The sequence below is a fragment of the Tachysurus vachellii genome, chromosome 11 (genome assembly GCF_030014155.1).
Source record: "Tachysurus vachellii isolate PV-2020 chromosome 11, HZAU_Pvac_v1, whole genome shotgun sequence".
NCBI classification, from domain to species: Eukaryota; Metazoa; Chordata; class Actinopteri; order Siluriformes; family Bagridae; genus Tachysurus; species Tachysurus vachellii.
Genome location: NC_083470.1, coordinates 23,092,170 through 23,119,877, shown reverse-complemented (window position 1 = coordinate 23,119,877; position 27,708 = coordinate 23,092,170). Strand labels below are relative to the sequence as shown.

At 41.4% G+C, this 27,708-nt stretch overlaps 2 protein-coding genes across 3 annotated transcripts in view; both read right to left on the bottom strand.

The window, feature by feature from the left end:
* Nucleotides 1-279: 279 nt before the first annotated feature.
* On the bottom strand, nucleotides 280-13,226 carry slc25a37 (solute carrier family 25 member 37). The gene is made up of 4 exons (XM_060881555.1): nucleotides 12,848-13,226; nucleotides 4,364-4,592; nucleotides 4,225-4,281; nucleotides 280-4,072 (listed from the first exon to the last, which is right to left on the bottom strand). Exons 1-4 carry the CDS (start codon nucleotides 13,049-13,051, stop codon nucleotides 3,537-3,539), a joined length of 1,026 nt encoding a protein of 341 aa, XP_060737538.1. The 5' UTR covers nucleotides 13,052-13,226; the 3' UTR covers nucleotides 280-3,536.
* Nucleotides 13,227-20,803: 7,577 nt separating this feature from the next.
* The window catches only part of entpd4 (ectonucleoside triphosphate diphosphohydrolase 4), a 10,379-nt gene continuing 3,474 nt past the window's right edge, over nucleotides 20,804-27,708 (bottom strand). Inside the window, exons 5-13 of one of the 2 annotated variants that reach the window (XM_060880900.1) lie at nucleotides 26,832-26,982; nucleotides 26,645-26,748; nucleotides 26,499-26,558; nucleotides 24,953-25,107; nucleotides 24,137-24,303; nucleotides 23,612-23,936; nucleotides 23,385-23,470; nucleotides 23,120-23,281; nucleotides 20,804-22,807 (exon numbers count right to left, since the gene is read on the bottom strand). In XM_060880900.1, coding sequence (XP_060736883.1) covers nucleotides 22,576-22,807; nucleotides 23,120-23,281; nucleotides 23,385-23,470; nucleotides 23,612-23,936; nucleotides 24,137-24,303; nucleotides 24,953-25,107; nucleotides 26,499-26,558; nucleotides 26,645-26,748; nucleotides 26,832-26,982 — 1,442 coding nt within the window. In that variant the 3' untranslated portion in view covers nucleotides 20,804-22,575. The remainder of the gene's footprint in view (nucleotides 22,808-23,119; nucleotides 23,282-23,384; nucleotides 23,471-23,611; nucleotides 23,937-24,136; nucleotides 24,304-24,952; nucleotides 25,108-26,498; nucleotides 26,559-26,644; nucleotides 26,749-26,831; nucleotides 26,983-27,708) is intronic. The other variant, XM_060880901.1, reaches the window with a different exon arrangement.

Here is a 27,708-nt window from a genome sequence, read left to right as displayed (position 1 = left end):
ACAAATTAGAGTATCACATCTGTTGTGAAAAATCCTTGAACCCAGGAATGCCTTAAAAATAGAAGTGATATGCCTTAAGAGAATTATGATTGGAGTCATAAGACACATGGGAATACACCCCAGATGTTGTAATAATTTTAAGGTAATAGTAATATTAATACCTAGGTAATATATAACTAGAGAATATATTAACCAGAAGTCAGAGGGTGGATAAAAGAGGAAATGTTTATTATAGTAACTTAGTAAATCGCCGCACACTAACAAAAAAACTCACAAAGGAACATTTAATTACATCTTTATTTCAGCTCCAGTGTTACAAACTGTAGCAGCATTTTCACAAATCAAACTTGCATGATAACTTTTTTTTTTCCAATGCTTGGTATATTTAGTACTGTAAATGACACTGTGTTCAAAACTCTTCCTGGTATCGTTCGTGAAGAAAGCAGCACTGTTTGATTCATCAGATTCTTCACATTAAACCAGGAAGGGTTTTCACAATGGAATGAGAATCGATCCAGACGGGAATCATGATGAAAATATATAAAAAAAAAAAACACATCTAAAGCAACTAAAGCAAGGTTTTGTGCGTTTATCAAGATATTCATTCTCAGTCAGCGCAGCAGTGAAAGCGTACAAGAACTGAAAAAGCGAGTTATTATGATGGAGCATCTACGCATCTAATGCGAGCATAAGTTGTGGAATAAAAGAGGAATTTAAAGATCCTCAGAAGAAACTATACCTAATGAACTCTAATAATATTAATTATTACATACATCTATTTGTAGAGATTTATCTCTGAATCTTTGGGTCTTGGTATACTGTACAAAAGGCATCAGCAAGCCGAAAGATCTGTTAATAATCCAGAATGCACGGTCATAATGAAGGCCAATCCAAATAACATTGGGAAAGATGTTAATCTGTTCAAAAAATAAGAAATAAAAGAATAACAGCGATGTAAACCTTTGTTTCTGATCCAATTCAGTAGATTTTTTTAATCATTTCAGAGTGATGTGTGTGTGTGGAAGATATTGTGAGAAAACACTGGTGTTACTGGTGAACCGATTTCAAATGAAATATCCTTTGCTTTCGGGTAGAGTACGGGAGCTCGATCAAATCCAGAAATCTAGAAAGGCACGCCAGATTTCACCTGTTTATTCAGTTGATATTGGCTTTAAACAGACATTCATGTGGCTTCTGCTTTAATGGAATGGATATGATGGATATGATGGATATGATGGGACGCTCATGGAGTAGACTGTTGGCCAGACGTTCACTGAGGATGCAGCGGACGCAGGAGGTCAAATCGTCTGACGATAGTTGCTGATATTGCTAACATAAGAACTTTAAAGTAAATATAAATATATAAATAAATGACCTTTACTCAGATGCTCTCTTTCACGCTGATGAGTGAAATATTTTATCGGAATTTTTCCTGAGAGGTCACTAATTTCCTGCTGCACCGGTAAAGTCCAAATCTCTTAGCCCAAAGGTTCTTAAATATATATTTTGCCCCCAGTGACCTCCCTCCCTTTTCCCCGTCTGTTTTCCGCCAAGTTAGGTCGATGTAATTTCCCACCCAAAATCATACTGCTACCAACCGGGGAAAATTCAAACTAACACCATCTTCCTTCAAGACTCATAAAGCCAGCCATTAAATCTGTTCAAAGTGCCGCTCGATTGTGAGTCGTGACACGTTCTATAAGGAAACTGCTATCTGCCCTCTTCCGCATACACGAGCCCACAGACGCACACGACTGGATAATGTCACTGTGATTGACGGGTGAGCGCGTCTAATTTTGCTAGGGATGATTTCAGAATGTCGATTATTTTCCGGCTGCTTATCGGAGCCACTTCCTTTCTTCTGAAAAATCAGGGAAATGTTCTAAGAAATATTCCATCAAATCAGCTTTCCTGCAGTCCTAAGATCTTCCATTCGGTTGCATTCGTTCGGATTGGTGTAAATCTTTGCATGTAAACATAGCCAGTGTTACAGGAATACACCGTTTCAATACTACACAAGGCGATGGAAAATAAACCCAATACACATTTAATTAAAAAAAAAAAAAAGAAACAAATAACTAAAAAATATCAGTGGAATTTAACGCAAATGTCCATCAATTCTGGACAGACATTTAGGGGGAATGTAAAGCAACAAATAAAGGACCTTCTGCTAAATAGGAAGGTTTATAATGCCAAATGTACACGATAAATCATCTTCACCCACACGAGTGAACAAAAAGATCCCCGTTTTTACCCCATAGTTAGAATGGGATAAAGCTGCATAGATCATAAAACCACAAGATTCTGATTGTCCACAAGGAAATAAAATCATGATGTGCTAAAAAAAAAAAAAAAAAAATTTCCATCTCATGTTTTGTTTCCACTACAAGATTTGTCTTAATATATACATCTGAAATGTCGATTTAAGGAAATGTAAAAACAAGAAGCCTACGTTTTTGGTGAGCGTCGGGCTGTTGGTCCGACGCCGAGACCGGCATACGCACGTGCTCTAAAATCAGAGCTAAAAAAAATCAAAAGACAAAAAGGTGGAACCTCTCTGTCATTATAATAACCCACCAAATATGTTACACTCCCAGGAGCTTTATATTGTTGTGCGTAATTTCAGTCCCATGCACTCGACGCTCAAAGACGAGACGGTTACGCTTGAAATCTCCGAAACGGTTTGCCGAGCTGCCCGTTAACGGCTTTATTGTACCTTCTTAAGGAGTGTGTGTTCTGCAAACATTCGAGCCTTGTGTTTTTCTGTAGGTTAGGAAAAGTAGACAAGAATTTGAAGCTTAGAATACAGAACAGAAAATCGCAAGGCCACTTACGGGAGAGACGTTTACGTGGTTTCTCATCTAGCTATAGACCGGCATTATATAATATATAACTGTAATATTAAAGCCTCTCGATGTACCTGTCAGTAGTTCACCGTGTTTAAGCTACAAGTTCTCCGTACGGCAGGAGTTTAAACTACGGGATGTCGCCGACTAGATACTGCAGGTGTTACGGTAGGATACAATTGTAGGAAGTAAAGGCAGTGTTTTTGTCAAAGAAAAGCACTTGTGTAAATTCAAAGCTGGTCACTAAAAAAAAAAAAAAAAAAACCTACAGGACTTCCAACATCCCGAGAAGCTCAAAAATGTTGTCTGCTTGTCTGTCGTCACGGAGGATCGCGTATGAAACGGAATAAAACGGCTCGCCGTGACACCGTCCGCTCGCTCGACACTGACACAGAGCCTAATCGGTTTAATTACGATAAAAGATAACGACTCGGACCCCAAGTGCTGGCGTTACGTGACAGGAGAAACAATATCGCTCTCCTTTCTTTTAGTCTATATTTGTGCGTGTTTAGCTGTGACTGCTTATTAGCCTACAAACATTTTTGTTTGTAACAGCAATTAAAGTCTTCCAATAAATAAGGTTTCGGAATTTTACACTAAATTATGGTCGAGACATAAACGGCGTGAGAGACGGTGGGGCTCCTCTGGGATTTGTTGCTGATTTGGTCTACAAGTTCCTTTCCACGTTCTTCATGTCCGCCTCTTCCTGTCCTGTCCCGAGCTGTTCTGTTCATCTCGGGTCAGGAAGTACTTGAAGGACTCGTAGACGGACCAGGCGATGGCCGTCGAAGGCATCTGGTAAATGACGCGCGCTTGCACACCTTTAAAGAAGGCGGGAAAGCCTCCCAGGCTGTAGACTGTCCTGAAGGCATTAGCCATGCCTGAGAGGTGGCCGCTGACACGAGCCGAATTTAACACCACGTCCTCCTGCGTGTTCAGCAGCGTCTTGCACACGTCGAGCGGTGTGGTGAGAGCGGCCGACACGGCGCCCGCCGCCGCGCCCGACACCACGTGCGTTCCCGGCCGGTACTGGCGCTGAGGGTTGAGGCGCTCCTGTGTCAGCTCGTACGTGATAAAATGCAGAGCCTGGAAGGGGATGTTCATGGTGAGCTGTGTGCTGTAGCTGCGGTAGAAGGCAGCCATGCCCTCGTTACGGCTTACTGTCAGCACGCAGTCCCACAGGCCTCGGTACGGCGAGTTATACATCTGCATGCGCTGCTTCACCACTATAGAGAAATCAGGCAGAGTATCAGGTGCTATTACATAGATAAGCCCACACAAACACACTTAGCCTATGTTCTACAACCTGCTTTTTATCCCCATGTAGAAGAATAGTTCATACTTTTATTTTTTATTTACTGAAACAGTGCTGTTTTACCTTCGGCAGGGTTCATGACGGCATCGTGGAGCACAGTGGCGACGCTTCCAGCCAGGCCTGCGAGGAAACAAGGAACGAAACCAAACATCATTTCTCCACCCGTAAGTAAGAAACAGCGCTGCTCTTCACGCGTACGTACCGTTGGCGATGTGGCTGTTGCCGCCATTTTGAATGGCGTCGCTGAGGCTGTGCTTGATGCGCTCGTAGCACGCAAAGTAAAGCGCGTGAGCCGGACCCGCCCCCAATACGGTGATGTTGAGGCCTCTGAAGGGCCGCAGGAAGCCCTCGGTCGTCATGATCTGTTTCAGAGCCCCGTACACGCTGCGGTACTGAGCCTTCGGGTCTGGCTGTAAACTCTGCATGCGTGTCTGAGTGGGAAAACAAAACACGGCGAGCTATTAGAAACCTTATGAATGATGCAGTGGGAGAAGTTTAGAGGGTTTGTTTTGTAACATTACACACTGAGGTCTGGATCGCATGTTTTTACTCAAATAATGAATCAGAGATCAGTTTAAATTCAGTTACATTTGGATTAACTACTAACTCTTGCCAGATAAATGTCCATACAAAAATAAGCCCCTTTCTGCCTGTTGCTGTGTTGTAATGGCCAGTTTGTGTCTTTGTATGTATTTATGAGTGTTCAATAGTTAGTGGCTGAAGTGTGTGTGTGTGTGTGTGTGCGTGTGTGTCTGTGTGTGTGTGCGTGTGTGTGCACTCAGACATCACTGCGAGAATACTGAGAAAATTTTGAACTGAGAAATAGTGTGAAAAAGTCTGTAGTTCATTACATTTAATTAGAACAGGATTAAGTGCGAGTCTGAGGTTGTTTCACACTCTGTCACTGTTCAGGTTTGGGAGTAAATATAAAGCTCTGGTGCATGAGCTCAGGCTCTGGTACTGGCTTGTTCTAGGATTATTGTGTAGATCCAGGCAGAAGTGTCAGAACCGGCAGCTAAACCACTGCAGCTAAACCACTGGCATCACAGCAGACAGCGGCGGCAGCTTTAAGAGTAATCCTCTGCTTTTTGTTCAATTCGCACAATTACAGTACACAGTGCAGGAAGTGTGACTGGGTGAAGGCCTCGCTGCTGCTCTAATTACAGAGTAAACATTTTCGCTAGATTCAAACTTCTTTGCAGCGAGATTATCGCAATCTGTATTTCCTCTTCCTTCTCATCCACTTAAATCCTTAAGAGTACAGAAGGCATGTGTATGTCTGTCTGAGTGTGTGTGTGTCTAGCTGCATGCATGTCTGAGTGTGTGTGTGTGAGTGTGTGCGTGTGTCTGTCTGAGTGCGTGTGGTTGTTAGCACTATTATATGTGTGTGTGTCTGTATTTGTGCATGGTTGTAAGTGCTAGTATGTGTGTGTCTGTCTATCTGTCAGTATGTCTGAGTGTGTGGTTGTAAGTGCTAGTGTGTGTGTCTGTATGTCAGTATGTCTGACTGTGTGTCTGTCCAAGTGTGTGTGGTTGTTAGCGTTATTATGTGTGTGTGTGTGTGGTTATAAGTACTAGTATGTGTGTGTGTCTGTCTATCTGTCAGTTTGTCTGAGTGTGTGTGTCTGTATATCTGACTGTGTGTCTATATGTCTGAGTGTGTGTGTGTGATTGCAAGTGCTAGTGTGTGGGTGTCTGTATGTCTGACTGTGTGTGTGTCTGTCTGAGTGTGTGGTTGTTAGCACTATTATATGTGTGTGTGTCTGTATGTGTGCGTGGTTGTAAGTGCTAGTATATGTGTGTGTGTCTATCTATCTGTCAGTATGTCTGAGTGTGTGTGTGTGTGTGGTTGTAAGTGCTAGTGTGTGTCTGTATGTCAGTATGTCTGACTGTGTGTCTATATGCCTGAGTGTGTGTGGTTGTAAGTGCTAGTGTGTGTGTCTAAGTGTGTGTGGTTGTTAGCGTTATTATGTGTGTGTGTGTGTGCGGTTGTAAGTACTAGTATGTGCGTGTCTGTCTGAGTGTGTGTGGTTGTTAGCACTAGTATATGTGTGTGTGTCTGTATGTGTGCGTGGTTGTAAGTACTAGTATGTGTGTGTGTCTGTCTATCTGTCAGTTTGTCTGAGTGTGTGTCTGTATATCTGACTGTGTGTGTGTGTGTGATTGCAAGTGCTAGTGTGTGGGTGTCTGTATGTCTGACTGTGTGTCTATCTGTCTGTGTGTGTGTGTGTGTGTGTGTGTGTGTGTTTCTCTGCCCTAACCAGTTGTACATGTTGTCTTTGTGTAAGTGTGTAACAAAGTAACTGAAAGCTGGGCCGCACACCTCTGGTCCAGTGAGATAACCGCACACACCCTGTCACTCCTCCCAGCTCTCCAGCTAGCTGATTAGCATGCGCGGCTGCTCAAGGCTAAGATGTGATTACAGAAATCTATAACGTACTCATATACGTTCATGGGGACGACAGCGGTCGGCATTCAGCATCTTCTAAAGCCCATTAAAACCATCAGGCTGAATCCCTGTGTTCTGTGATACTGTAGCGCTTCTCTGCAGGCTTTAATCCCAGCCATAAGAGTAAAACAGATGCAAAGCAAGCTGATGTTAGTACGTGTGGAATGTTGGATGGGTCGAGAAGAAAAAACTCTAGAAAGTCATCAGAATTTTAATAGCATGAATGAGTGTGTCTCGTCTATTCTACAACTTATTTACTCAGTCAAAGATTATAGGGAAAACGTGAGGGACACACACACAAGCACACGCACAGAAACACGCACAGAAACACACACACAGAAACACACACACAAGCACATACACAGAAACACACACACGTGCACAGAAACACACACACGCGCACAGAAACACACACACACACGCACAGAAACACACACACACACGCGCACAGAAACACACACACACACGCACAGAAACACACACACACGCGCACAGAAACACACACACACGCGCACAGAAACGCACACACACGCGCACAGAAACACACACACACGCGCACAGAAACACACACACACGCGCACAGAAACACACACACACGCGCACAGAAACACACACACACGCGCACAGAAACACACACACACGCACACAGAAACACACACACACACAGAAACACACACACAGAAACACACACACACAGAAACACACACACACACAGAAACACACACACACACGCACACAGAAACACACACACACACGCACACAGAAACACACACAGAAACACACACACACAGAAACACACACACACACAAACACACACACACACAAACACACACACACACAAACACACACAAACACACACACACACAAACACACACACACACAAACACACACACACACAAACACACACACACAAACACACACACACACAAACACACACACACACACAAACACACACACACACACAAACACACACACACACACAAACACACACACACACAAACACAAACACACACACACAAACACACACACACAAACACACACACACAAACACACACACACAAACACACACACACAAACACACACACACAGAAACACACACACACGGAAACACACACACACGGAAACACTCACACACGGAAACACTCACACAAGCATTACCCAATTCCTGATTATTTCCTTCTCGTAAGAAATTCCGGTTGCGTCGTTCCGGGCTTTTACTCCCAGAGGAAATTGCAGTCATTTGATTACAACACACTGTGTTTGCCCTGACAAGCGTCAGAGCTCTGATGTACCTGCCAGATTTTATAAGGAAAATGAAATCAAATTCTAAAAGGAGAAGAAGTGCTTGTACACACCACTTACATGAAACTGTGTGTGTGTGTGTGTGTGCTGTTTTCCTTGTTCCTCTTCAAATATCAGAATTTACTTCTAAAGATCACAGAAGGGTTTGGATATTTATGCTCTTTCTATTATCTCTCTCTCTCAAACAAACATACACAGTACTCAGTGAGAATGCCTGGGACAAGACACACACATACACAAAGAAAGACAATATCAGACACGCATACAATCAGACACAGACAGAGACACACACACAGACAGGGAGAAACAGAGACAAACAGACAGAGACACACACAGACAGACAGAGGCGCACACAGACAGACAGAGGCGCACACACAGACAGACAGAGGCGCACACACAGACAGACAGAGGCGCACACACAGACAGACAGAGGCGCAGACACACACAGACAGAGGCGCACACACAGACAGACAGAGGCGCAGACACACAGACAGACAGAGGCGCAGACACACAGACAGACAGAGGCGCAGACACACAGACAGAGGCGCACACACACACAGACAGAGGCGCAGACACACAGACAGACAGAGGCGCAGACACACAGACAGACAGAGGCGCAGACACACAGACAGAGGCGCACACACAGACAGACAGAGGCGCAGACACACAGACAGAGGCGCACACACAGACAGACAGAGGCGCAGACACACAGACAGACAGAGGCGCAGACACACAGACAGACAGAGGCGCAGACACACAGACAGACAGAGGCGCAGACACACAGACAGACAGAGGCGCAGACACACAGACAGACAGAGGCGCAGACACACAGACAGACAGAGGCGCAGACACACAGACAGACAGAGGCGCAGACACACAGACAGAGGCGCAGACACACAGACAGACAGAGGCGCAGACACACAGACAGACAGAGGCGCAGACACACAGACAGACAGAGGCGCAGACACACAGACAGACAGAGGCGCAGACACACAGACAGACAGAGGCGCAGACACACAGACAGAGGCGCAGACACACAGACAGACAGAGGCGCAGACACACAGACAGACAGAGGCGCAGACACACAGACAGACAGAGGCGCAGACACACAGACAGACAGAGGCGCACACACACACAGACAGAGGCGCACACACACACAGACAGAGGCGCACACACACACAGACAGAGGCGCACACACACACAGACAGAGGCGCACACACACACAGACAGAGGCGCACACACACACAGACAGAGGCGCACACACACACAGACAGAGGCGCACACACACACAGACAGAGGCGCACACACACAGACAGAGGCGCACACACACACAGACAGAGGCGCACACACACACAGACAGAGGCGCACACACACACAGACAGAGGCGCACACACACACAGACAGAGGCGCAGACACACAGACAGACAGAGGCGCAGACACACAGACAGACAGAGGCGCAGACACACAGACAGACAGAGGCGCAGACACACACAGACAGAGGCGCAGACACACACAGACAGAGGCGCAGACGCACACAGACAGAGGCGCAGACACACACAGACAGAGGCGCAGACACACACAGACAGAGGCGCACACACACAGACAGAGGCACACACACACAGACAGAGGCGCACACACACACAGACAGAGGCGCACACACACACAGACAGAGGCGCACACACACACAGACAGAGGCGCACACACACACAGACAGAGACACACACACACACACACACACACACACAGACAGAGACACACACAGATACACGGTTATTACTACATGGTTTGTATACGATGTATGCAGTAAATTTATTTCTTGGGTTGATTTAGACAAACACACACAACAAAATTACAGCCCGCTTCCTTCCAGTCGAAGTCCGCAGCTACCCGGTTTGTCTGGTAACTATCCGGGCTATGTGTTGTCCAGACACGTACTATGTTTTGGTCAAACCATGCTGCGAGTGCATACTGGCAGCGTCGAAGGAAACACTGACAATAGGCAACAAGAACAGCGCTGAATAGCCCTCAAGCTTTATCGAACAATACGTCATATCGTTTCCAGCCTGTGCATTTTAACACCACTGGTGGCTGTGTGACAGCTTTGGTTCCAGCAGCGGCTTTTGTTCACAGACTTCTCCTTTCTTTAGTCAAAAGACTTACAGGACTAACATTTCCCTAGTCCAAAATATCGTTCACTGAGTTCGGTACAGATATGAATGACCTGTTGTTTTAACGGCCTGAACTAAGCAGGACTAAAGATTAGTGCTGCTTTGGTGCAAAAAACATTAAACACACAGGCTTCAACATCACAAGACTATTGTTATATATTCAGTGCGATGAATTAGGCTACAAAATGTTATCTAGGCATTTGGTTCGATTCAACCAACATTGTTTATTAGGGAAAAATTACCAACATGTACTTAAATAATAAATTTGATATAAAAAAAAAAAAAAGGGAATGTAGCGAACAGATACATAGCGATGCTTACATATGATGCCAATACTGATCCAAAACACTGGATTACTTTTCCCTTTCTCATTTACCACTAACTGATGCCTGTTATTTTAATCGGCATGATACGACACATCCGGTACGGGGCACATGATATTTTGCTTAAAAAGTTTTCATTTAGTGTGTACCTTGAACCCTAGGCCTACTTTTGAGCCACTTGCTTGAAAATGACATGCTCAATTTAAAATGAGTACATCTCAAAAACTACCAGGTGTATTTGAATAATTCTGGTACTTAGAATAATTATACGGTAGTGTGAAAAAGTGTTGGCCCCCTTCCTGATTTTTTTATCTTTGCACGTTTGTCACACGTTAATGTTTCAGATCATCAAACAAATTTAAATATTAGTCAACGATAACACAAGTAAGCGCAACATGCAGTTTTTAAATGAAGGTTTTTATTATTAAGGGGGAAAAAAGCAAACTCACATGGCTCCGTGTGAAAAAAGTGTTTTTTTTTGGTCAAAGAGTGCTCGTCTTTATACTGTTGGTATCTGGTTTTGTTTGTAAAATGTAGTGGCTGATTGCATCGTGCTTGTGATGATGTATTACACTACAATGCTATACATGTACCTGCTGCATGACTCACATTGACCAAGGTGCAATCTAACTGTTTAATAGTAGTTGAATTAATACATATACATTTGTGACAGATCTTCTGAATCAGAAATATGCCGGTATGTGGAATGGCTGAGCAAAATAAAGTCAACTAGAAACCTGGAGAAAAAATATACCTCTCCTGCTTTAACATTCAGTCACGTCGTAGTTTAAAATATAAAATAAAAATGCTAGCCAGATTAAATTTTATATGCAATTCAGGAACAGAACCTGACAAAACTCAGAGCAAACGACTTGCTGAATTGTTAAGTTTGTTATAAAAGGGTAATAAGGGTATTTTTTTTTATACTCCACATTCTCTACACATATATAGATAGTGGACTTGTTTATTCAGCTTGCACATTTTTTATGCCGTAACCTTATAACCTTCCACTTGTTGTTCATTGACAACAGTGTCTGCACATTTTTTCAATGCCATAGCCTTAGAACCATTTACTTGTACTTTTCAACAATGTCCACACATCTCTGTACTGCTATAGACTTTATATTTATTCACTATACCTATATTATATATTCTTTGCAATTCTGGTAGATGCCAAACTGCATTTCGTTGCTGTGTAACTGTACTGTGCAATGACAATAAAGTGTATCTATCTATCTATCTATCTATCTATCTATCTATCTATCTATCTATCTATTGCATTACAAGCAACCACTTGTTGAAAGTTGTCAACTCTGAAGACAACTCTTACTAAAAAATAAATAAAAAGAAATTATCGTCCATGATCAGTATCGACGATACTCAATGCTCCGATATCGGTGTTGTATTTAAGATGAAATTGGAGCCCGTCAGCCAGCCTTATGCAGGTGTTATGGCTCTGTACTAATAAACCCGGTTCAGTTTGAATGTCACGTTATTCATTCGGTTTTAGCACCAAATTCTTCACCGTGACTGTTTCTGCAGTTACAGTAAACAGTTAACAAGGTTTAGCTTCAACTCCTTAAGTTACAAAGCCTGTTTTTAGGGTCTTCAGTGACACGTTATGCTGCTATAATGACAGGTTATAAGTGTTGGAGTACTAAGACGTGTATAACATGAGTGACACTCGACGGTTTGATTGTTTTCAGCTTCCTCAAACTTCTGTTCATTACTACTATGGATGGAAAAAAAACTGGGAAAACCGGAAACCAGTTATCAGATTGTACTGGAAACACTGGGAAAACCGGAAACAACCTAACATGACCGATCACTTTGGGTCGGTTTGTAGTTTAATGTATTAAATATAGACTTATATTGTAGTCTAATAGCACTTTTGTAGCACTAAAGCTTCCGAATGTAAACATTAAGTGAAGTGTCAGTTGAGCTGCCTTTTTTTTTTTTTACTTTGGGTTATTCTGTCGTGGTTCTGTTGTCTTTTATTTACTTTATTTATATTATTGCCAACTTTATTCCTTGACTATTATCACTTGTATTCGGTGTTTAAGTAACTAATGAGACGCTATTGAACTGACGACATTTTAAAAGGTGTTTTTATTCTGTTAGGAAAAGAAACACAAAAACTGGCCACTTCGAACCGGTGCTAACTTAGTTAGCTTCCCTGAGGTAACCCAACTGTCAGGGAACGGCAGCGCGTGGCGTACACGGTGTCCTGAGGACAGCTAGCCGCGTTAGCAACAAGCTTGAACCGCCTCCGTGGGCCGTATGTTAAACCGACACGTCCTGAAATCAGAGTGCACTAGAAAGGGCGGTATAGGCGGATTCTCTCACATGAGTTTAAGGCTTGTGGATAGTTAAAGAGTCGATTTGGATTCAGGAATAAAGTTAGTGTTGCCGTGTGCACGTGAGTGTGAAGCGTAAAAAGCTACCTTAACGGAGTCCACCGGATACATGACCGTGTGCTCGAGCACTCCTGCTACCGCGCCGGCTGTCATGTGCGTGCTGAAGGACGCGTGCAGAGGTAAACTCTCATAAGTGTCGTCCTCTGAGCACACGCCGTCGCCTTCGGCTTCTCCGCCTTGCAGCGCGGACATCTCCAAACTCGCCACCACCGGCTCGGTGCGCAGCTCCATGTAGAGACTCTCCGCTCGGCTCCACGCGCTGTAAACAACACACGCACGACAGCGTCTGACTGGCGGACGCTACCGCCGCGTGCGTCCGGTGTTACGGAACAGGCGTGACGTCATTTCGCACGGCGACGCCGTCGCGCTGAGCCGAGCGAATGAAAACACGTGGGTTGTACACCGAGTTCAGCGCAGACAGTGAACCGGTTTTTTTTTTTCTTTTCTTTTCTTTTTCTTTTTTTTTGTTATTCACTTTGCAGTGAAACGAAAGTGCTCGAATCTCTCGCGAGATTTATTTACGTGTAACTCATATTCATGTGATCATGGAGCCAGGATTTAGGTTTACGGGATGTATGAACTGTATAAACTCTTACATTATAATAAACTAAAAAAAAAAAATCAAGGCATAGTTATAATTGTGAAAAGGTGTGTTTTTAATATATGATTAGTGTCTCTCTCACACACACACACACACACACACTAGGAGTAAGGAATTTATCCTGGTTAAGCTCGTGCTGGATCCAGAGTATATCCGGGTAACAGTGGGTATGAGGCAGAGATATACCATGGAATGTGAGCAACACACACATTTACAGATTTTGGCAGAGCAATTGAGGGTTAAGGGCCTTGCTCAGGGGCCCAGCAGTGGCAACTTGGTGGACAAGGGATCAAACTTACAAACTTCCGATTGGTAGCTCAACACTTTAACCACTAGGCTACGACACGATAGCTAACTAACTAACACACACACACACACACAAAGAGAGAGAGACAGACAGATGCATGCACACAGACAGACACACACATACACAGAGAGACAGACGCACGCACAAAGACAGACGCTCATACAGACAGACACGCACACAGACAGACACTCATACAGTGACAGACACACACCCACTGACATGGTTTTCGGTGGAATCTCGGGGATTTCCCACACAGACATGGGGAAAAACATGCAGAACTGCACACAGACATTTACCTGAACCCAGTGTTGAGAAAAGGACCCCAGAGTTCTCAAACAATCCAAATTATAATTGATTGTAATTGATTACAATTGATTAAGTGTTGAATTAATTGTAAGGACATTTCTCTGATCGATTATTCTTAATGACTTTCTTTAATTGTGTTTTTGTTACTGGTGTTAATTGTATGGCTACCTTAATACCGTCTTTTTTTTTTTTTTACCCCAGGACTGTGAACGGTTTGCTCCCTCACCTTTTTATAATGTAAATTATATTTAAAATTTAAACAGAATTTTACACTACTTTCATTTTGTGTAACTGATTTAAAATGGGGCACGGTGGCTTAGTGGTTAGCATGTTCGCCTCACACCTCCAGGGTTGGGGGTTCGATTCCCGCCTCCGCCTTGTGTGTGTGGAGTTTGCATGTTCTCCCCGTGCCTCGGGGGTTTCCTCCGGGGTACTCCGGTTTCCTCCCCCGGTCCAAAGACATGCATGGTAGGTTGATTGGCATCTCTGGAAAATTGTCCGTAGTGTGTGATTGTGTGAGTGAATGAGAGTGTGTGTGCCCTGCGATGGGTTGGCACTCCGTCCAGGGTGTATCCTGCCTTGATGCCCAATGACGCCTGAGATAGGCACAGGCTCCCCGTGACCCGAGGTAGTTCGGATAAGCGGTAGAAAATGAATGATTTAAAATGAACTTTTGTTCGACATCTTGCTGCGTGTTCAAGAGCGCTGCTACATCAATTTTGAAATCTTTACGCGAGAAAAAAAACTGAATTCAAATATTATCTTTTGCTAACCACATTTCAAAGATTCTTAACTGTGTTTGGTTTAGATGATTGTTATTTTATGGTCTAATAGCAGATTTCTGGAAAATCATTTTTGTTCTGGTTTCTGAATGTTATTCAGTTGTACTTCCTTTGCCGACGTACACAGGAAAATAAATAATATCCCCACCACAGACCAGGCCTTTATTTTTTTTTGAATGGTAGTTCTGCCTACTTAACTGTCATGTGGATGATAATGATCGAATCCACATGACCTCCACAGAAGGTCTGACGCGTGTTGGGTGTGTCGGGTGGAGCAGCGGGTCTGTTTGAGGGTGGATCTGTAGATTAGAGGGGCTGTGCTCTTCTTATCAGGCTGCCTGAAACCATTGGGAGCAGCTTGTACCCCGTTCTATATTGTTCTACAGCCTCATCCCTTAGGTTTAATGTTCATCACGTTACTTGGATTTATCTGTAAATATGAACCCGTAGTCCCTCTCCGGCTCTGTATGGCCACGGTTTTACTGTTATACACAACTCATTCAACACATCCCTTATAAGCTTCTGATCTCAGAATGAACTTAAGATACATATTTAATGTAGTATTATGACTGGATAAAAATATGCTTTAGTTACAGCCTGTTAGACGATCATTTCAGACGTGGACAACATTTGTCCCAAAGCGTTTGCATACTTCACATGAGCGGGTCACATGATTTAGCTTAGCGAGACTAAACAATGCAGTGCTTTAACATTTCTGAAGTGGCGACAGAAATCCCGTGGCACAACGGCAGAGTGAGTACCGTCATCACTTCACAGCTTCAGGGTTCCTGTTTCAATCCTCTACACTGTTCAATATGTGGAGTTCTCCCTGTTACCATGTGAGTTTCCTCCAGGTTCTCTGGTTTCATCCCAAAAAAAATAAAAAATACCAGGTGTGATTGAGTGTGAGTTTGCGTTGCGAGTGATAACTGGCATCCTGTCCAGGAGTGTAGATAGAAAAGAGACTCTGGATCCACCATGACTGGATCTTGACCAGGATAATCAGCTTACTGATTATGAACAAATGAACGATGAATGGTTTCCTCCGGGTACTCCGGTTTCCTCCCCCGGTCCAAAGACATGCATGGTAGGTTGATTGGCATCTCTGGAAAATTGTCCCTAGTGTGTGATTGCGTGAGTGAATGAGAGAGTGTGTGTGTGTGTGTGTGTGTGTGTGTGTGTGCCCTGCGATGGGTTGGCACTCCGTCCAGGGTGTATCCTGCCTTGATGCCCGATGACGCCTGAGATAGGCACAGGCTCCCCGTGACCCGAGGTAGTTCGGATAAGCGGTAGAAGATGAATGAATGAATGAATGAATGAACGATGAATGGCCGACGTTCTTAATATATATGTTTCCAAATCAATCGACTTTTCTGACATTTTCAATCAGTATAAACAATGAATGATTTTCTGGCTGCAAGCCTGATATAAGATAAGTCAAAACTCTTTTGGTTTTCGGTGTGAGATGTGTGTTGTTCCCTGTGTTGGATAACCTTACACAAAATTTTAGTGGTTGAAGATTCAAATTTTAGACACTTTTGAACAAGCACTTGGGGTGTCTCAGGCAACGTAAATGATCTGAAACCTGAAATCTGAGTATCATTTCCCTGTGCAGCCTTTTGAATATGCTACATGATTATTTTCATTTTTAGAAAGTAGACTGTTGGATATGTTGGATATGTTTTTGGAACAAGAAACATGGATATGTTCAGGAACTCATGCACTGAAACATTTTTTTTCCTCGCATAACAATTGAACGGAATACAAATTGAGTTCCAGTTCAATATATTTTAACTAGAAAACATTTAATGTGTGTAAGCTCTTTGTGGGACAAACGTGAAAGTGGAACCCAGCATTCACTTAGCACCAGCTAAACCACAGCTGCACACCAGCCACATAATCCACTCTGAATGAACAAATCCTTTCTCAGTCATGGTTAGGTCTCTGAAAACAGCCCCACTATACATATGCAAAGCTTTTTAGCTTTAACCTCCTGAGACCCGTATGCTACTGTTGTGTACATTACAATTTCTACTGAATGTTTCACTTAATTCATAGCTGATAACTATAAATTTAATCAGTGTTTTAAAGGAAGCAGTTTGGCAAAAGAATTATACCTAACAGTCCTCATATAAGGTTGGTACAATAAATATATATAGACAATGAAGTGTGAGAAAATGTTATGTCCTCATATGAGGACATTCGGGTCTCAAGAGGTTAAGTGAAAACCTTTAAGTATGCAATTTAGGTGGAAATGATCTACAACCAGGTGATAGGTGTAACAAGGTTATATGTTCAAATGAACCTTAATATCTTTTCACCTCATTTGCATTCTTATCCCACATTTTTCTACTAGGTTTGATCTAAAGAACCTAAAGCACCTCTTTAAGTGCTTAGGCTATAATCAAGTCATTTAGAAGTCTCTAAGTTTTCTAGTCATTTTATCAGTGTTCATTTTACACGTACACTACTGGATGTTCATTGCTAGTATTTATTAGGATATTAGAGGCATTTCATGGACCTGTATTCATAAAACATACATGTACCACAGAAGAATCCTGGATTCTGATTGGTCAGAAGTATGAATCGATAAGTTTTTAATAAATGAAAAATTCAGTTGATGGACAGTGAAGTGAAATAAAAGTCTTTCGGACATGCTTTAGTTGAAAATATTCAACTTCAGGGTGGTAAGTGTATGGTCATGCCATCTTGTTGTTGTGTATAGATTCAAATGTTTTATTTCTAAGATGTACATCTATTTTTCTTAAATTTGTATTATTATCGTTAGTAGCGGTAGTAGAAGCAGTAGAAGCAGTCTGTTATGTAGGATTCTGGCTGCCCTGGTTTTAAGGACGACGGCAGTAGCACACACTGGGCGTATTGTGTTCTCTCCTGTGAAGGAGCTCAATGCTGACTCATGCTTTGTTGTCTCAGAGTGCGCTCGTATCTCTGTTTGGTGAGCTTGGCTGAAATAAACGGCCCCTCTGTAACAAGTCTATTCAGTCCAAACAAGCGACCAGTTCTGGGTTGTGTAAGGTGTAAGACTCAACTAGAATAACAGCAAAGCTTTTACATTTCATTTATGCATTTACATTCATTTACGTTTGGCAGACACCCCTTATACAGAATTCTGCAAGACTTTGTAGCTTTCTAGTCTTTATCAAAAACATCATGTCCTCGTGCTAATACAAATAGGTCAGGCGCTAAAAATACCGTCGAAAGTAAAATCCTATTTGAGAGGAGTTAATACAAAGAGCTGGTTGGTATAGCAACAAAAAGCCTACATAGCATTGGACTGTAAAGACATGGGAATATTTCTCTGGATGTCATTCATATATATATATATATATATATATATATATATATATATATATATATATATATATATATATATTCAATCCAATTCAAATTTATTTGTATAGCACTTTTTTACAATTGACATTGTCTCAAAGCAGCTTTACAGAACATAAACATAGAACAAACGGTTATTATAAAGAAGAATATAAAGATTAATAGAATACAAAATTCAAAATTAATATTAGATAGATTTAATTCACATTGTCTTTGTATTTATGAGGTGACTCATAAATACAGCAGTGGCGAGGAAAAACTCCCTTAAACGGTAAAGGAAGAAACCTTGAGAGGAACCAGACTCAAAGGGGAAACTCATCCTCATATGGGTGACCCTGGAGGGTGTGATTATAAATATACAGTCTGACAAATGTTGTATTGTTGCAAAAGATCACATGGAGTTCTCAGAGATTCTCAGAGTCGGCCTCATCTCAGTGGAGGTCCAAAATCTTCATGGCACGGAAGACGATCTGAGCTGGTGCAATTTCTGGATGCCTCGGGATGGGTAGAAAGAGAGAAGCAGTGGAGAGGGATTAACATATCTGCTGTTCGTAATATTTGTAAGTCTGATAGTGCACAATACTGTGTGTGTATATATATATATATATATATATATATATATATATATATATATATATATATATATATACATATATATATATATATACATATATATATATATATGTATATATATATATATATATATATATATATATATATATATATATTATATGGAGAAATAAATGGCAGGAAATTATTCACGAAAATGATTTTTAAGTTAAAAAATGCATATACATTGAACAGCCATAATGTTAAAACCAGACACAGGCGAACAGAGTAACACTAATTATCACCTTACTATGACACAGTTGTAAGGGGTTGGTTATAATTTAGGATCAAGTGAACAGTCGCTTGAAGTACTCAAAGTTGATGTGCTGGTAGCAGGAAAAAAGAGGGTGAAAATCTGAACGAGTTAAATTGACCAGCATCAAAGGTTGTAGATTAGATGTAGACTTTGATCTATACAGTATATCTGACTTCCCTGTACATGTCCCCGATATTTCGATTGAGAACAATTGACACTGACATAATTTTAATGGTTCTCCAGGCATTGTTGTTAGTATTACTTCCTGTAGGACGAGAATCATTCACACTTCAATTGAGGAGTTGGGAGCAAACCGAAGAACCCAGAGGAAACCCATATAAACCAATAACCTGAGCTCAGGATCAAACTAAAAGCCAGTGAGCTGTGAGGTGAAAGCATTGCTCGCTGCACCAACAACTAATGAATCCTCAGTTACAGACTGTAGGCTTGGGTCACAGGGTGACTTGAAGGACGATCAGCTCTGTCCTTTCGGATCGTCTCTCTCCAGCCTGACCTCCAGCAGACAGGAGCCACATTACAAACATGACCTCAGCCAGGCCCCCTGTGGCCAGGACAAATGCACAAAAACACACTCCAACACACAACCTTTTGGGAAAACACCGTTTCCTTAATGATATCTAGCTCCAGGAATGAGCTGTCTCCATACCCTTATGTAAGAACAGCTTCATCACTCAACATGTAGAAAGCCAAGGTGTGAGAAAGCATCTAAAGATCTTTTCATACCTTGAATTCAGTCTCATTTGTAAAAGAAGTTTCTGGAGAATTCTGGAAAATATTTTCTAATCCCATTACTAGTAGGATAAAGTGTCCTAGTAGGTGAGAACAATTTATTGTAATATTTGTTGAGGTCCTTTTTATGTTCTGATATCTTCCATAATGTATATAGTTTCATTTAATGATTGAACATCTGTGAAACATTAGTTCCTTTTATAATTTATTTCCATTTCTATATGATGTCATTCTGCCAGTAAAAACAATGCAGCTCATCATTTGACAGAAAAGACATGACAGAAAATTGACTTGTTCCACTTGAAGCTCCATCCGTAAACCTATAAATCTCATTACCTCGTGCACCATAATCAATGATCTGTTTATTAAATCCACACGATACCGGTTACAGTGTTGAACTACACTAAAGTTCTTTGATGAAAGGATTGTTTTAACTTTTCTATCCATCTCTTAATCTTTTGGTTTTGTCTGTGTCGCATTGAGCGACTGAACTGTATTAAAAGAAATTCTGCAAACTTGAAGCATTTACTTTTATCTTAAAGGCCACAGAAGAGCAATAAAAGACACTGGAAAATCATGTTTTGGTTTAATTGTCAGAAGGTAACAACATGTGTGGGAAAATTGTTTTCCACATGCACATTACAGATTTTGGTTTGTGAACGACTCTTAGAAAACACGATGCCAGGGATTTTAATCGCTAACGTACATCGTATCAGTAACGATGGCTTCAGAGTGTAAGTGGTTTGGAACGATGTAAACACTGTGATAAGTACTTCGTCTCTTAAGTAAATGTTTCAGTAAAGAAATTTCAGTTTACAAATTAAAGCTTAAAAAAAACTAAGTCCATTGTGAGAAAAAAAAAAAAAGATAAAGATCGTCTCTGATCATGTATTTAAATCGTTCTAAATCCTCTACATTCATTTTAACTCACACTCACACACACACACACACACACACACACACACACACACACACACACACACACACACACACACACACCCACACACCCACACACCCACACACACCCACACCCACACACACCCACACACACCCACACACACCCACACACACACACACACACACACACACACACACACCTTTAGAAATCCCTGGCATCTGAGTGCAACTCTATACGGAGAGAGGAAATGTGTGTGTGATCGTTTTCACATGAATATTGCACTGCTTCTTTTCATACTTCTATCGAGACCGAATAATTTACACCCATCATTGAATTACTATTAAATAACTCTTGTGTATATAAAAAAAAAAAAAAAATAAAAAAAAAAAATAGATCTACAAGACTGGCGCAAAATACATCATTAGAGAGAGAAAGAAAGAAAGAAATAGCAAAAACACTGAGCTAGTAAAGCTAGAAAAAGACTGTTCCTTGGGTTCCTGTTCACAGTCCAAGGGGAGAATTAAATAAATAGTAATACAGTGTCATCTACAAAACAGTCCAAACACTATTATTGTGACTAGTACTCTCAATACCTCATTCACACTCATACACACACTGGTTATTCGTTGGTGCTTCTTTCTCAGGGAATGACTTAAAGGTGAAGAGGATAATAACATGAGTTTTGATGAGTTTGTGGTGAGAAAACAACCCCATTTATCGGTTGTATTTCTGGGGCAAGACATAAACAAGAATAAAAATAATACAGGCTCATGTTTAGATGTTGAACAGAATACCAAACTAGAGATTTTATTATTAAATCATAACTGCTGGCTAAAATCTCTGCTGGTTAGTTTAACTATTACTTAAACTGTTAGTGACGACTTTCAATCGCAATTAGCTGATCAAATTTAACTGAGCTCTTCACTCATGTTGACTCATGGACACCTGGGAAATGGCAAAATCCATGGATTGGCCATGATATGAATATAAATGCTGTGACTCCTCTGCAATTTAACTCTGGTCCAGATTACATACGGCTGTGGGGTAGCTGGCATTTATCCTGTCGGAGAGAAAACAAGGCCCTGTCTCGATTACAAGGATATTTTTTAAACACTGGCCTTCGCCTTCCGCTTAAACAACATAAAAAAAGGAAGAAAAAAAAAGTCAAATACAGGATGTGATAGTGTTTTCCTACATTTCACCTTCTCTAACACTTGCATGCTCTTTATCTTATTCTTGAAGCCTTTTTGCTGCAGGTTTTGATACACTACTGACACCTACTGGGCATGCACAAGCTTCATGGTGGAGAATTATTTTCAGGAAAAAAAACCCCCAAAAAAAACAAAAACAAAAACAAACAAACAAAAAAACCACCACCACCAAACAAAAAAAAATTTATATGGAAAAAACACTGAAAATGGAAAAAATATCCGTCAAATGTGGACAGAGCCTTAGATCATGAGACTATGGCGTACACTAAAACCTCATGCTAACTTCACATTCAGCACATTTCACATTAACAATGTTTAAAGGCAGCAGATGTTTTCCGTTTTCTGAGCTTCGCGGCCGAACTTAATGGGTGACTTCCGTCTTGGAAGGCACTCTGGATCAGTCTCGATGAAGAACGATTGCACTGAAATGCTGTTTCCACTGGGCTTTCAACCATTTAGTCATTTATCAACGTCATAATAAAACATTTGAGGATCATTATTAAATGTAGGAGCCTGGGAAGAAAAAAGAGGTCAAAATTCAGCCAGGACCAGCAGTTCTTAAGTCACGTACGATGATGGAATCCCTCCTTCATGTGAAATTTCCAGGTCTCAGTCTCTACAACATATTCAAAATAAAAATCAAAGTGTTCAAGTTTCCTCCAAGCTATTTGAATGTTTCATGTCCTATAAGGTGACAGGAAGGTCTGGAGTGCCTAGTCCTTCCTCCAGCCATTGGACGGAAGGTCCGCGGTTCAGTGCAGCTCTGCGGTGGATGCGTCTCAGGCGGAGTAGGTACAGCATGATAGAAAGGAGCACCACCATGAAGCAGGCAAGGAAGAGATAATGATTGTTCATGAAGGTGAAGCCACGGTGCCAGTGTGAGTGAGAGCCCTTCAGACTCTCCTGCTGGATGTCCCTGATATTACATAAGAACAAAATAGGGGTTTAATGATATTAACATGATTGTCTTGAACAAAATTAATGTTTAAACTAATGAACTAATACTAATAACAATAATATTATTATTATTATTACTATTATTATTTCATAAGCATTTTATTTGACAGTTAACCAACAAATTAGGGTGTATTTGTTTATTGTTCCAAATATTTGTATCTGTTGGACCAATTGCTCAGGATGAACAAATCACATTGATGTTAACGAACCTGTAGCTACTTTCTTATCCGACTTCTCATTTACACCCGGAACCCTAAAGATTCAGCCTTACCTTAGAGGTAGGAAACGTGTGCGGTACAAAATGGCTCCCAGAGTCCACTGCACCTCTTTTTCGTAGACAAGCAGAGCCGTTTTCAGGTTGTCGTAGCCCAGAGGGAAGGAGAAACCGGAGTGGAACACCTCATACACCCATGCTGACTTAAAACACTGGTACCTGTGAAGAGAGGGAGAGGGCAACATTATCTTTAGCTCTTTTAGCTCTTGTCATGGCTATGTCATTATTATAACCTGTGAATGGAAATGGTGTTGGAACCTACTTCAGCCTGTGCAAGTCTGCATGAGAGGCATAAAGGCCACGGTCAAAGCGTTCTCTCAAAATTTTCCACTGGGTTGCGCAGTAGTCCTGCAAAAGTCCATCAAAGTTTGTTCACAAAAATCCCACAGCATTAGTATCAAAAGAGTTTCGTTTACGTTGTCTAAGCACAAGGACACAAATCCTATATTTATACTCTAAAGAAAATGACTGTGAGTGGTCTAAGCATACCTTTGCAGCGTTGGCATATTTGGTGGAGTTGTAATCTCCTCCCATGCGCAGCACGTCCTCCGTGCAGTAATAAAACTCTGAGAAGCCGTAAAACTGGCTGTTGCGGAAGTTGATCGGGGCCTGGTAGACACCGTTCAGAGAGGAGCTGGTCTCGTTGGTGCGGTTAAGGAAAGGCTGTAGGTGCAGGCGGCACTGCTGGAAATCTCCAGTCCCACGCAGGTGTAGCTTCTGACCAGGTGGACCCACCTCGTCCTGGAGGTCCAAGGGCAAACACGGGTCAAGCACGGGGGAGTCTGGGGACTCACCACGATGCTGATCCAGCAGCCTAAAACACACACACACACACATATTACATTACTAGAGTAAACCACAAAGCCAATCAAAATGTGAAAGAAATGAATGCTCCTTCCTTCCTCAATTCATTCATGAGGTGAAACAACAAGCTCTGCTTTGTTTAGAAGGAAAAACGCAAAAAGAAATTTAAAAAAAAAAAAAAAAAAAAAAAGTGACCCATGTTGGTTTTACTTGTTTTGGAGGCGAGTGCTGCTGATGAGGTTTTCCTCGTATCTTTGGCGTGCTGCGTTTCCACCAAACCCCAGGAACGTCGAAACGTAAACACGATACACGTGTTCAGTGCGATGAGCGTCGCAGCCGAGGTTAAACTCTGCCAGCAAATTTTTAGCCACCTCTTCCTATCAATACACACGAAACCACAAACACATGCGATCAGACACACATCAGCTTGTCACCTCATACGTAAAGAAAGAAAAAAATCATTAAAAAAAAAAAAAAAACATCCTTTCAAATTGATACAGGTTAAAACATGCACACTACAAGCCATAAGTGCCGAGCACTGGCATTAATAAGCACACGCTGGGAAACTGCTGTGTTTTCGTGTTAACGATGCGAAACTAGACATCTTTTAAACATTTAGGATAAAGCATTGAAGACAAACTCATCTTGCCCTCCAGCCAGGTGAAATGCATAAAAAGCTGTAAAGGTACATGATTGGAACAACCTTCTCCTAGACGATCAGAGGTTTTAGTCAAACACCAGCCTGTTAGTGAAAAAACAATGTAAAATAAAGCAAATTTGCAGCCAAATCAAAACAAACTGCAAAATGTAATAAGGCTGATCATTTTCTCTGGAAAATAATTACGCCTTATACACGATCACCACACGGCATACTGATTGGAACCCTAAGCTTCAGCTCTACAGGCCTTCTCACTCCACAGGAAAGGCAAGATTTGATAAACAAGAACCAGAAAGATAAGAGGAAAGCATGTCAATGGCCAGACCAAGCTTTTGGCTTTAAGAATGGAAATTGTTGTAGATAATAACCTGTTTTTGGGAAGCAAAGCTTACAGTTTTGGGCACTTCGTATGCTATCTGAGTGGAGACACCGCCCATGTCCAACACTCCGGCTGTGCGTCTGCGCACCAAAGTCTCCTGCTGGTCTCCGCCAGGAACCTGCACCTCCACAACTTCATCGTCACCTGAGAAGAAACCATGAAGAAGACAACAACAGTTTTTATTTGTCGCCTATACGCTAAAGTACGCTATACTGAAATTCAATTCTTTGCATATCCCAGCTTGTTAAAAAGTAACAGAGAGCAACACAGTGTTAGGGGCCTTGCTCAAGGGTCCAGTGTCAGCTCGGCAGTGCTGGGGCTTGAAGGTCTGACATTCTGATCAGTAACTCAAAAGCCTTACCGGCTGAGTCACCACTGCCCCATGATACAAGTACAAAGTTCATAAGATAATGAATAGTTCAGAAAAGGAAATTATTTCTAAACCATAATGCCAAGTCAAGCAGCAATTAAGGGGGCCAAGTACAAACACCAGTACATTTGGACATCTTAAAAACCTTATACATAACATTTTAAAAGCAGTTACAATAAAAACGATAAAGGTTTCCATGTACCTTTTAAACAAAACAATTATATAAACTACTAAAGTAATGCTCACTACAACATGCGTACGAAGCTGGAACCCTTCCCGCCGAGACAACAGGTAACGTTTCCAAAACCATTACTGAATATTTACGTAGATCTCAGTGTGGCAACGTTGAACCAATGACTGAGCATCAGCTGCTAATGAGAAGTTAATATAAACCTTAACCCTTTTTTTTTTTTGGATAAACCAGAACACAGAAGGAGCATAAAGCTCAAGTCAGGTGCATCATGTCAAAATAGAAATGGTGATATGAGCCAATGTAACTAAACCAAAACTAAAGGTCAATAGTATGCTTATTAGTAATAAAGCCTGTAGTCACTCAGCTTATCGGTAACACGCTAATACATTTAGAGAAGTGGGAAAGACCGTTCGGAGACATTTACAAAGTTAAAATTATGCTGATCAACTTTTGTCTAAAAATAAACCACAGGAAAAATCCGCAGCTGTAGAAGATGGCCTTGGATGCAGGCTGAGTTCCCACACACTGTGCTAAGATAAGATGTGTTTCACAAACCAGTTGCAAGTCCAAGAGTATAAAGCAAAGTGGGGCTTTAGATGAGCTTTGCAAGAGATTCAAATCTTTTTTTTGAATAAAAGGTTTCATTTGTAAATTCAATGTGGGGTTTGAATAGATTGGGGGAAAATTATGTTTTCTGGATGGAAATAAATTGGAGTACAATGTGTTGGAGAAGCAAAGATTTCTTAAGAATTTTTATTTCCCAATCAAAAAGATCTCTTTATTTAATAAAAATTGATTGATTGATTGATTTATAACAGCAAGCAAGTCGGACCACGCAGGGCAGTTAAATAGAACTGAAAGTGTCAGAAGCTCTCGAATCGAGCTATCAAGCATTCTACAATTATAGAAATGACAAACATCAGCCTGTCAAGTTTTCAGTGCCTGCCCCTAACAGCTAATAACTATACTCACCATCATCTACATGGTTGAACCTTCCCAGGACAAAGTTAATCCCAATCCATGCATACACACCTACAAACAATGGCACAACATTGAAGTTAATGAAGACATTAACTGAATACTCAGCTAATTATAACTTTATTTATGAGTTGCCTCACCCTCCTGCTTTCCTGAAATAACTTCCACATGTGAGTCGGAAAAGAGAAAGTTGAAATTCACGGGAATGTCTGTTCGCAAATCTTCCAGTAGAGCCTCCTGTTGACTAAATAAACAATAAATATAAATAACACGATCAGTTAAGGTTCATTATTGTTATTAACAGCAGCGACATAGCAGGTACTGTACCTCTCTGGCAGAACCCTCATGCCTGCAGTGCACAGTATGTATAAAGGAGTTTCCTGGTGCTTGGCCTTGGGGATGTGTTCAGCAGCAAAGCTTAACAGAGGGTACATGTAATCACTGGCTTTTCCTGGTGTTGTCGCGTATTCTGAAATACCTGGGGGGAGAAAAAAAAAAAATAAAATGTAATGTAATAGGTCAAAAATGTAATAGGTCAAACTGCTGTTACATTATTTACTGCTTAACTTCCTGCCTTTACTCTGAAAGTATATGGCGTATAAAACTCTTTAGTCATAAGTATGATAAGTTGGTTTCTCGTGTTTGTGTACTTATGGGTTATACAAAAAGATCAGGAAAATACAATATAATATTACTGTAAAATTATTAAGGTGTTGGCCATCACACCCTTTATGTGCTATCCTATCTAATGTGCTATCCTATTCCAGATTTAGTCCTGCTTTACTGTTATAATACCATCTTCTACTCTTCTAGGAAGCCTGTGGCTGGAGTGTGGCTGTGGGGAATTGTGGTCATTCAGCCACAAGCGCGTTAATAAAGTCAGGCAGTGGTGTTAAATGAGGAGGCCTGGAGTGCAGCCAGCGTTTCAGTTCAACCCAAAGGTGTTCAGTGGGGTCGATGTCAGGGCTCTGTGCAGGATATTAAAGCTTTTCCACTCCAACTTTAACAAATCACTGGTACGCTTGACTGTGCTTTCAAGGAGTAATTTAAAATGATAGCTTTATATTAATGTTTGTTCGTTCTAATATGCTCTATTCTATAGTAACAACTCGTTTCGGGAGATTTCGTGGAGGCTCCACATTAACAGATTTAAACATTTGCTGTTCTTTAAGAATTTTTGAGACGGTGACATTTTCTTTAAAGA